General features: G+C 42.2%; 1 protein-coding gene across 2 annotated transcripts in view; it reads right to left on the bottom strand.

Annotated features, from left to right (window-relative positions):
• The window catches only part of LOC105684218 (neurogenic locus Notch protein), a 166,468-nt gene extending 155,062 nt beyond the window's left edge, over positions 1 to 11,406 (bottom strand). For both annotated transcript variants that reach the window (XM_048650944.1, XM_012397407.3), the window contains exon 1: positions 11,001 to 11,406. In XM_048650944.1, coding sequence (XP_048506901.1) covers positions 11,001 to 11,079 — 79 coding nt within the window. In that variant the 5' untranslated portion in view covers positions 11,080 to 11,406. The remainder of the gene's footprint in view (positions 1 to 11,000) is intronic.
• Between the last annotated feature and the right edge of the window lie 602 nt (positions 11,407 to 12,008).

The following is a 12,008-nucleotide window of genomic DNA, read 5'->3' as shown; positions in this document are numbered from 1 at the left end:
ACCACACATGCCTGCAGCTTTGGCTAGTGAACGGATATGCGTGTGAATAATACGCGAGCATCAATGAAGGGTTATAAATGATCTCGTAATCGAGTAATTCGATAATCGTTCGCAACGAATCGCGTATCCGAGGCCACGAAAAACCGATCCGCCGAGCGCCGAAGTTGCTCGAAAAAGTTTCATCATCATTACAGATTCTACTAAAATCTGGGGTAATTTTTTCTTCCGAATAGACGACCATACATTCCTTTCGTGTTCTATCGAGACTGCAAGATTTTCTGCTAGGATCTATTTAACGACGTAGGACAGGCGAAGATGTAAAGACGAAAAGAGAAAGGTAGCGGATCAAAGGAACGGAGGGAAGGAAGGAGGCAGATGGTTCAAGGCTCGGTACACTTGTGCGATCGTCGATGCGCGTTCAGATGGGGTCAGCAAATACCAGCTGAAAATTGTCGATCGGTCATTCGGTATAGTTTTTAGGTGTTTTTAGAGATTGTGAAATTTCGAGCCCCGAATCTGGTGAAAATAATTCTGAATCGCGCGGTGATTTGTCGATACAAAGTACGACATACGTACGAGTGCAGAAATATCGTTATTCTATTATTCATTTCACAGACGAGCCACCGAACGAGATGCAGGTAGGTCACGAGGAGAAACATAGGGCGAACGTAGCGTTGCGGTAACGTACACTGATTTTGTCTACACTCCACCCGACTATATACTGTGACCCTTGTGTCCGCTACGTTGCAACGAGGAACGAGGACTTCGAGAAGTCGGAGGAATAAGAGAAGAGAAAAAAAGAAAATGGAAAAAAGGCGAGGCGAGGCGCGTCCCGGTGTGCATCGTGCAGCTGCGAACGCCCCAGGCAGCGCCAGGCATCAGGGTTCGGCAAACGACGTTCGTGAGTTCAAACGTAGGACTCATGGCGACGTGAATATACCCATGAAGGGTTTCCTTGGCCCGCACGGGTTCGTGCTTTCCAACTCTGGGTTGATTTCGGACCACGCGCGGCCCGGAAGCGCGTAGAAGAAGAAAAGACAAGAGAAAGAAAAAGTAATGGGAAAAGGAAACCCGTTCTCAAAACTTGTGAAAAAAAGCAGAATGATACGGAAACGGAGTTGGTTTGAAAGATGAAGATTTTTGGACGATATTTTCTGCTCTGATGTTATTACAAATTTTTCGATGCGAAATGAAAGATGAATTTACAATTGTGCAATTAAAAAGAAAACGACAGGTGTCTCAACGATAACTCTTGATCGGATATACATTAGGATCGGTTGGAAAAATATTTTTTTTTATATTTTGAGGTAGCCCGCTCGTTCTTTGAATAAATAATTAATCAAGTGGGGTAGGTACTTCCAGCAATAAAATTTTTTCCACCTAATGATTGCTCGATCGATTGCATGAGTATATGATTTTGGCTCTTAGATTTGGATTCCTGAGCTGATTATATGTGAGATTACTCTCGAAGAACCAAAAACAAATTTGATTTTTGAGCAAAAAACAAATCATGTTTTTAATTGGGTTTAATATGCTTTTCTTACGTATTTTGATCTCAGGAATACGAATCTGGAAGAAAAATTGATCTATCTCTAAAATTGACCGAGTTATCGCCAATTTTCAGCATTTTCGGATCAAAAATAAAAAATTGATTTTTTAGTCTATCTTGATGTAAATTGAGCTCAGGAATCCGAATCCGAAAGAAAAATTGATCTATCTTAAAAAATGACCGAGTTATCCTCATTTTTTCGCATTTTTTGGTACAAATTTAAGGATATCTCGAAGGGAAAAAATTGTAGCTCAATTTGGACAACGGATTCGTGTTCCTGAGGTCAAAATACGTAAGAAAAGTGCCATACGATCAATTTCAAAAAATAAAAAATTTTGGTCAAAATTTGAAAAAATCGTAAGGGGTACCCCTTGGAAAAATCTCAAATTTTGGCCAAAATTTTTTATTTTTTAAAATTGATCGTATGGCACTTTTCTTACGTATTTTGACCTCAGGAACACGAATCCGTTGTCCAAATTGAGCTACGATTTTTTCCCTTCGAGATATCCTCAAATTTATGCCAAAAAATGCGAAAAAATTGAGATAACTCGGTCATTTTTGAAGATAGATTAATTTTTCTTTCGGATTCGGATTCCTGAACTCAAATTACATCAATATAGACTAAAACATCAATTTTTTATTTTTGACCCTAAAAAGTTGAAAATTGGCGATAACTCGGTCAATTTTAGAGATAGATCAATTTTTCTTCCAGATTCGGATTCCTGAGGTCAAAATACGTCAGAAAAGTGTAATACAATCAATTTTTGAACTACTTTACTTTTGTCCCAAAAATCGATTTTTTTTTTGGCTTCTGAAGGGTAATCTCACATATAATCAGCTTAGGAATCTAAATCTGAAAGTCAAAATCATCTACCTATGCAATCGACCGAGTAACAATCAATTATTCGCTGTTGGGAGCAGAAAAATTAAGACATACCGATTGGTTTTAGTCGTAGACCCACTTGGATTCGTCGCAATGCATGAATGGGCCGAAATATTTGAATGTTTCGGTCTACGAGGGAGTCCGAGCTTAGCTGGAGTCAGGTAGCCACGGGCGCGCGGTTTGTTGTGGGGCGTCACCTCTGCTCAGCCCCGAAGGTGACGTCTCACAACAAAACGCTAGGCTGCTGGCTACTCAACTTCAATTTCAAGTCAAAAGAAGAGCATGTCATTTTTTGATTTTATACTTAAATTACAAAAATAATAGGAAAAAAATTTTGAACAGTGTACGAGTAAAAAACCTTCGACCTTGAATGTCGAATTCGTATAGATTCCTATCAATCGCACCTGCTACGCAACATATAGTAGGTTATCTGAAATTATGCGTCCTGCAGACAAACCGTACGACACACGTGACATGAGTGCAAACTGCATAGCGATAATGGAGGATGACAGTGTTGCAAGTAGCAAAGAATAGGTAAATCAAAGAACTAATAAAAAAACTCGCCATTAATTACTTATTTTTTATTCGGACATGAAAAACGTCGTTCATAAATTAGATACATCTTACAACAGCTTGGGACTCTGAGAAATACGAGGTGGTGGGCCGAAAAAACAGCCATTTCATTTGAAATGTGAATGAATTAATGTCGGCGTACCAACGAATCCCAGCAAACTCCTTTTATTCTATGAAAAGCAGGATAAATTTTCATCATCTTCTTGGTTCCAATGATTTCTCTGAATCTCGACACGAATTTGTATCAATTTTGAGGAGAATGAAAAAGGAAAAAAAATATAAAACCTTATCGATTTCTATCGCCACGGCGCGAACAAGTTTTAGATGCTCAAGAGGTGAACGCACCCAATCACGGCATTTGTCACACGCACGATATTTCATATCATTTGAATGTAAAATCGGTACATCATCGTATCAAATCAATTTCATGCAAATAACCCCGCAGAGAAATCCGCTGTTCGCTGAACTTGGCATGGAAACGGAATGCGATACATTTTAAAACGTTCAAGTTAGACCGCCCATTGTTATTGGAACCCTTATTTTTTCCTCCGTCGCATATCTATACTGCATTTCTATACAGTCCGTGACGGTTCATAAGAGGGAACCGTCAAAAGGTGCCACGCACCTGGCAATCGATAACAGCACAAAGGATACGAGCTACGTATCGTACACGATAATCCATAGAGCACAGAGAACTAACAGTCCGGTTTAATTTTTACGAAACGATCTGCATCGTGAATGTCAAATCTTAGCTCGGTATATCGGTATGCGAATTAGCAAGACATTTTTCGCATTCTTCAAGTCTTACAATTGGTACAGCTGAGTCGAGAGAAAAAAAACCTCTCAATCGTCTTTTCTAATTGAGTCGAATGAGATATAACGGTAAAACTGCACGAAGGCGTGCAGAGGTTGTAGTTCAGATTCAACGCTGTGGCGAGTACTTCGAGAAAGAGGGAAAAAGGGAAGAGGAGAGAAGAAGGCGTTCGGTAGACAACAGTAGTGGTGCAGGCGGCGGGAGCGACGAAAGATTGAGGAACAGAAGGTCATCCCAGCAGAAGGACAATGACTCATCCCGATCCTCATCCTCGTCCTCATCTCGCCGCATCCTTCTCTCTTGCACTTCTGTTTTTACGAGCACGATGGCTAATTGGCCCCGTGCTATTCCACGACTGAATCGAAGCTCCCGAGCGACTCCCGGTCATGTACGTGTGCTTGCATATCCATAAGTATTCTACCTATACGATATATTTCTCATAATGATGCATACACTCAGCCGCAGGGTCGTGTAATAATATATCTCGGGGGTCGTTGAACGATTAATTCAACGAGGAATAAATTTGCTCTTCTTTCGATAGACTGCCATACTGTTCGTGTGGCACATTCATGTCACACACGTGCATTCACATTTTTCATTTTCAAAAAGATCACGTGACAAGAAAACTTTGTGCGAGGTGTCGACATTTCTGAACCCCGAGCCAAACACTACGATCTAGTTTCTTCATTTTTTGGTCTCTTTTCGAAAATGCCATCGGAAAGAAAAATTAGGAGGAAGAGATGGGCGATCGGTTGAAATTGTTGAGAACTATGCATTTCTCGTCCGCGACTCGGAGTGATGGGGTTCCGAGTGTTTTATTTCCTCTATTACTTTTGTGTGGAAATTTATTAAAAGTTGAGAAAAAGTGTGAGCCATACGCGCCTTTTCGGTCGGTAGGATTTCCGATTCGCTTTCATTTTTCATTTTCTACATTCACTTTCAAGGTACGATCTTTTTTCGGCCACTTCGTACGACGTGTGCGCGGTACACTACATTATAAATTACCCGTAAACCTACGCGGGCGTCGCAAACGCACACCCACAGCTGAGGACACATCCGCCTACAGATGCAAAGGGGAACGGAGAATGGAAGATGAAAAATGTGCGGCACCGCGCGACGTATTCGTATTCGGATTATATTAATCTATTCGTGCGTATGGCTAGGTACCCTACGTCCTTACTACGTGTCGTCGTCTCAGTAGGTACGTACCTACAACGTGTACATACCATACGTGAATTTATTACGAACTTATGGTTTGACTCAACGACATCACTAAAAACGCGGTCGGAAAATCCTTCAGCGAAGACCAATCGCGTATTGAGCACTTTACCTATTACAGGGGATAAGAACTATAGCAAAAGTATAACGTTCGATTAAATTGCAGAGTGCACGCTCCAACGCGCTACTCGCACCGTCGAACACCTAGAATCCAAAAGACGGAACTTGGACACACGTAATCTCCACCGCCTCCGATATAATTCCTTTCATTTCTCCACACCCCTCCCACTGATCGCTTCGCTGCCGAGAATGATGATATGAAAGAATCTGCACGCGCATCGTCTGCACGCATGTGTGACAATAACATACCTGTGTGGACACGGTAAAAGCTACTCTATTCATTTATTCGTTCAAAGTGGGGAGAAATGTTCACACCAATGATTTCAAATTCGGTGCAGCACGAGGCGTTTCGCCGATATGAATATTTGCATAATTCCACTTGCGCACCAGTAGGTAATTATACCTATTTAACGGAGAGGAATCAACTTTTTGAAAAAGAAATGCAGCGCAGCGTTACCTATGGTACAACGTTCGCCGCAGCAATAACGTGTTAAAACGTACACACGTGTAGGTGCGTACAGAGTACATACACACGTCGTACGGGTCGTCAGGGTTAATCTTAATACAAGGGCCAATCAATTGATTATATTTCAATATGCACCCCGCCGTGCACAACGTATACGGACAGACAGGACCTGTCAATGTCCAGTTGCGCTGCACTCCCTTTCTCTTTCTCTCGTTCACATTTTCCCTCTTCTTCGTCGGTCGGCTTTGTTCCCATAAACTCAACAGCATATTCCATAAATGTAGATAGGTGTGCTCTGGTCAAATAACATCGGGTAATGATCCGGGCAAAACTAATGCTCTACATTGCATGAGAGAATATTTTTCTTTCGTTCCATCGATGATCTGACGCATAGCTGTGACGTTCGCAAATTATTAGGAACCCAAAATTAGTTGGAATTCACCGTAACGATATCGCAGCTGCGGATGAATAAGTGCGTTGGAATGTAATTGAAGAATAACATGACTTTTATTTGCTAATTTTAATTGACTGCAGCTGCAGACATGCGTTGAAATAAAAGAGATGATGAGAAGTAGAAAAAAATGGTGAAATCTCGACGAATGAATGAAAAAAAAAGGACGTCACCACGATACGTACGCATTTAAATTGCGTGGCGCGAGAAGGAAATCGACGATGCAAAACTATGTCGTAGTTCGATAAAGCTTTGTGGAGTATATTCGCTATTTTATGTATCATACCTTATGTGTACGGAATATTTATGCCGTACATACCTATAACGACTTAATTACTATTTCGCGCTCAGTGGAGCTCGTAGCTGAACGCCGAAGCAAAAGCCTATACCTAGCGGTATAACTTGTTGAACCTTATGCTTTATACAGCTGATACGGATAGTTACCTCGTTTAACATTTTACACGCTCGTTCAACGGAAAAATGATCATTCATTTGACGCACACCTCTGCAGCTTCCTACGAGGAAAACACGATGTACTACCCGCGGTCAATTCGTTTTTTTTTTTTTTTTACCGATCTCTCATTGAAACTAGATTCAAATTATGATCGGTTATCGAATTCGTGATCGCGACTGATGAATCAATCGATCGGTCGATAAATAAAAGAAGTACGTCAAGTGCATGAATTTCATTTACTCTAAACCGGTGAAAATGCTAATGTAGACTTGTAGTCGATTTCCGCCATTGATACGTTATCATATTCAAAAGTGATTACACGCATTTCCATTAAAACAAGTATACACACCGTGTGTCCCAGCATTTATACCGCAGTACGTCAGGTTGCCTGTCGTCAGGCGCCACCTCCCCTATAGGCGCCATTATCAGTTTGACTGACCAATAAGCGTAAACCTGGCGCTCGATGGTAGGCAACCAGACGTACTGCGCTATAAACGCTGGGACAGACGGTAGGTACATAGATTATACACATCCCAAGGAGCAAATGTGTAACTTCGCATCTTAGTTCCATTCAAGAGAAAAAAAGAGAAGTTACATCGATTATCGAACATCGTCGATAAGATTGGAAGATCAAGAGTTAAACGAGCCATAAAGAATTGATGAAGGGGGGAATTCTTTGAAAGAATAAAAAATACGTACCGACTTACGTTAAAGATCGATTCTGTCAAAGCGGATTTATATCGGTATAGGATCAAGATCTTTCGAAACGTAAAAATCCATACCCTATACATCTACCTGTATACTATGCTATCGAAACTTGAAGATCTGCATATCCACGCGCGCTGCTATCAGCTGTATTTTATTTTCCCCAAACGTCGGAAGGATAACCGGGTATATATACATATATATATATATGAATGTACGATGGAATAGGATAAGACGGGATATCCAGCACACGGGATGGGTATACAGCGGCAGCACGCTAACAAATAATCAACATTCTACCCATACGGAGCACCGCGTTAACCTACGCGATGGGATTCGATTCTCAATTTCTTTTTCTTCTCCTTTTTTTTTTTACTCAACAGAGACCCGCAAAGGGGTATTTGCATCTTTGCTAGTTTAGCCGATGGACTTTAGTATTCCGCCATAGTCAAGATAGATCCGTTCGTACCACGGCGCAACAACCTACCGGTCCCAGCGAGGCTCCGGAAAGCGAAGCTGTCTCGCGTCTGACTGACGGCACAATCCTCGATTCCCCCGCGATATAGATGCCGAGGAAGAGACCTTTCAGAAGCGAGAGGACGAAGAAGAAGAAGATCCGTGGGCGAAACTACTCCGGGTAGCATCGCGACCGACGACGAGAACGTCGGGACGGGCGAGGGACAGGATGGACAGACGGACAAACCGAGGAACGGGTAGCGAACTCCTTAATTACGCACTTTTATATACCTGCCCACCGATGCGATGCCCGCGGAGGACGCGCCGGACCCCGAGAACTGGAGTTGCACGGGACGCGCGTCAGAAGAGAAAAGCGAAGACGGATGCAAATGCTGCACGGGTGCATACGAAAACTATACGCTGTACGTATTCTATGCGCCTGCGTGCTCGTGTGCAGCGGGAGATATAGTGTGTTCTATAGAAGCGTATGCGTTCCGAGGTTATACGTACGGATGGCTTTAATACCCACTCGGTCAATCTGGGGTCGAGGGACCCGACGAAGCTCTTTTAGTTGAAAGATGCCGCCTGATTATATACGGACCGCATTCCTATCTTCTTTGCTTGGATTTCTTCCTCTTTCGACTATTTTTGCAATAAAAATTGGCGAGATACGATAGTATAGGTACGTGCGGAGAAATTGTACCGATAAAACGACTACACCCAACTGCAGACTCTTGTCGATGGAAAAAATTTTTCCAAGCCGCGGAAGATCCGATGTGATCTCCGAGTCAAGAAAAATGAACATCTACGATGTTCGAGGATTAGATTTGGTCCAGTGGGTTGAGATTATCGTTAATATTGATTGGTATTGTTGTTGCTGCTGTTACTTTTGATGAAATATGCATAAGAAAATATGCATGAGAAAATATGCGTAAGAAAAATCATCCGATGAAAACGTAAAATATGTATAAATTTTTCCGTTCGTTATGAACTTGTGTTACGTACTCGTATATTATCTGCGAAGATACAAGTTGTGACGTACAAGAATCCCTGTGTCGCGTCGTCTCATCGTGAGCAATCTCTGTAATCTGCATCTATGCATAACCACGTTGGTGGCACAAAACCAGCTGGCAACAACAGCGTAATAGAGATTATAAACCGGAAAAAAAGTGATCATCGCCGGGAGACGGATCCTCGAGCCTACCCTCCTTGTTTTCTCAGGTGAGGGCACATAGATATGTGCATGCATAATCGTTTCAATTAATTCGGTAAATGGATGGCGTGAAAATTGTATTCTCAAATTTATTGTATGAATGACGTTATTACCGTCTTGTTACATCGCACTATATATATGTATACGTGTGCGGTACATAAGTAATATACATATAATACCAGCATGCTTATCGCATGCACAAGAAGCCACGCGAACCGAGACGCGAGGCATCAAGAGCTCCGGGAGTCTGGAGATCGGTAGGTATGTACGTACGTAGCTATATAAGTATACGTATATAAGACGTACGTATGTACCTACTACTCTCTGAGGAGAGAAGAGAAAGCCTGAGAACATAGCGCCGTAGTTGTTCGGATACTCCGACACATCTGAAAAGAGTCCTCCTCGCTGTACGCAGATAGAGTACGTTCAGCAGGAACACCCTTCTACAAACTCCGTATATATTATATCCAAGTAAACAGTGACTCACAAGTCTTGTATATGTAAACCTTATTATATCCATGCGCTGTATAATATGTGAACTGCAAAGGACTATGGGCGGCAGACGAGCTCTGATAAGAATTATTTGGACTGTGGAATTCTCAGAGAGGCAACATATAACCGTAGGTGTTGTACTTGGTCAATTTTGCAGGCCATATAAATTTACTTCGTATAGGTACGTGACCGATCGATCGAATCGTCTGCTGTGAGTCTGCCTGCGTATTGGACCAGGATCGCAAATAATAAACTAATTAATAAGTTCACGCGATGCCCGCGCCGCTGTGATTCGGTCGGGGAACCGTGCCTTCCTATCCAGGCGTTGAAATCTTTCAATGTACTATCCGTCGTTCTCGTGAAAAACATTGACCTGGAATTGTTCCGAAACTATGCTCCGTTATCGTAACAATTACACCAATTCAAAGAGCAAAGAGTAAAGTTTTTCCGAAAAAAATCACCCGTTTTTGATATTCTTTTTGATTTTGAGATGCATTGTCGATATATTTCATCTGATTTTGCACCAGTTTAGCACACGTATAGCTACGCGGCGAACTCCAGATGCCGTAGACGCACCGAATCGAAATAACCGTCGAACTGCATTGCGGATGCGATAAAGTGTATTATTCTTAATACTGATCTTCAAAAGGCACATGCGTGTAAATAATAATGATAATAATAATAATAATAAAAATAGTAATAAAATGAAAAATGAAAAAGAAGAAAAAAGAATGAAAAAGATTCATTTCCTGGAAAGTGGGGTTGAACACCTGTCTCTCAGCGATTCCCAACCCCGAAGGACAAAGACGCGAGCTTTTCTTGAACTTAATATGGATCCACGTTGAGCACCGTCGAACGAACCACGTGACTATCATGTTATATTCACATGAGTAATAAGAACTCGGGATCAGCCGTTCGGAGTAAGTTTGAATGAAGGAAGTCTTACTTTGTGAGAAAGAGAAGGTAGATGAATGTCCGAATCGGGATGCGAAACACGGTGTACAAGGAAAAATATGAATAAGGCTTCTGACTTTAGAGCGGGATGAGCTGAGCGTTGTGCATGGAAAATATTCTCAACGTTGAAACGTGTTGCAGTTAAAACATCGACCATTGAGAGCCAGCGACGCAACATCGCGTCGCGGAACAAATTGAAGAAATACGTGTCCCAGCATTTAACGAATCAATTTTAAGAGGCCTGTATTTTTGGGACTGGTAGTAGTTGCTACGGGCAGCGGCAAATGTCCGACGCGCCCTGAAATGCTAATGTCGAAAGAAGCCGTCCGGCGAATTTGGGGCCGCTGTAAAGTCCAAAACCTGAGAGAACGATTCCTTTTTGTTTTGAATCCTATAGAGCGTCTCGCTTCAAATGTTTCTTCGACAATCGAGCATCGCGGCCGAAGTGGTAAATTCGATTAATTATTTGAAAACAACGCGCCGGCGCAACGCGTTTTTTGACCTGTTGCCTAGCAGCAACAGCAGAAATCCGCCAGCGTGGTTTATACGAACGAAATTACTCCGGGTGAACCGATAAATGAATACTTGAATTTCGGGAGGCGGGGAGATCCATTTTCGTTTGTTTCTGGAATTTATGAATAAAACAACTTACCGTAAACCGAAGGCAGGCTAGCGACGAAGAGCACTAGCTTGACGATTGTCAATGTGTAATCCAAATTTCGCCACAACATGTTGCAGAAAATTTATCCACACAGAGGGCACACACATTAGATTGATCACTCTCACTTGTACACTATAAACCTGATGGATAATCCGTTATTTGATAACCCACATTTTAAATAATTATTGTAACTTTATGTTGGATTTCTTTTAATTCTTTTCTCCAAATCTATGATGAATGTCTCGTCACTGGGGTACTTCGTAAGTGTTTACATTACGCGATGATAGTGAAACAATCGAACGAACAAATGAAAAAAAATGAAAACAAAAACAAAAACAACCACACAGTTCCATATACGAACATGACCGCGTCTCAAACTCGTCTGGATTCTATTGTTCACTGGATGCGCTGAAAGTAGTCCCTAAGCGGCGCGCGCAGCCCAGAAGACCATTTTACTGATACTACCACGCTTCAGGTTGGTGGAACTTCGTTCCTGTATTCATACGCCAAAGACGAGAGCCGAAATGGCCGACGCCATCACCATTGACTACCGTCGCATCCTGCTGCATCCACCAATAAGTCTATGGCATCCACCCGTCCGACTCACTACAACCCATGGCCATCTGCCAATCCCGTCTAATCGCCTGCGCCGAGGGGTTGAATGCGTCCTTTGCGGCTATACGTATACGTTTACACACGTATACTTCTCATGCTTACGTTTCATGTATTCGTTCCGTTCTAAACGTGGTTCCAAAGGAAGAGAGCCACAGCTTACCATTTTCATGGGGGGCTGCCGTTAGGGTCCCACCTATACGAGTTGCGTATGGGTGGCTTATGTACACGGGTGATTTTGTGTTCGTACGCACATGGCACACTCGACGCTTTTTATCGCTTCGTCCTTCGCCACGTTTCGATACAACGATCTGTGTTCTGTAGAGAACAAAAAATGAGGTGGATAAAAAAAACACTTGCCACGGTTAGGGGTACGTTACATGGGGT

The sequence above is a fragment of the Athalia rosae genome, chromosome 2 (assembly GCF_917208135.1).
Source record: "Athalia rosae chromosome 2, iyAthRosa1.1, whole genome shotgun sequence".
Lineage (NCBI taxonomy): Eukaryota > Metazoa > Arthropoda > Insecta > Hymenoptera > Athaliidae > Athalia > Athalia rosae.
Note: the sequence above shows the minus strand (reverse complement) of the source record. Positions and strands in the feature narration are given on the sequence as shown.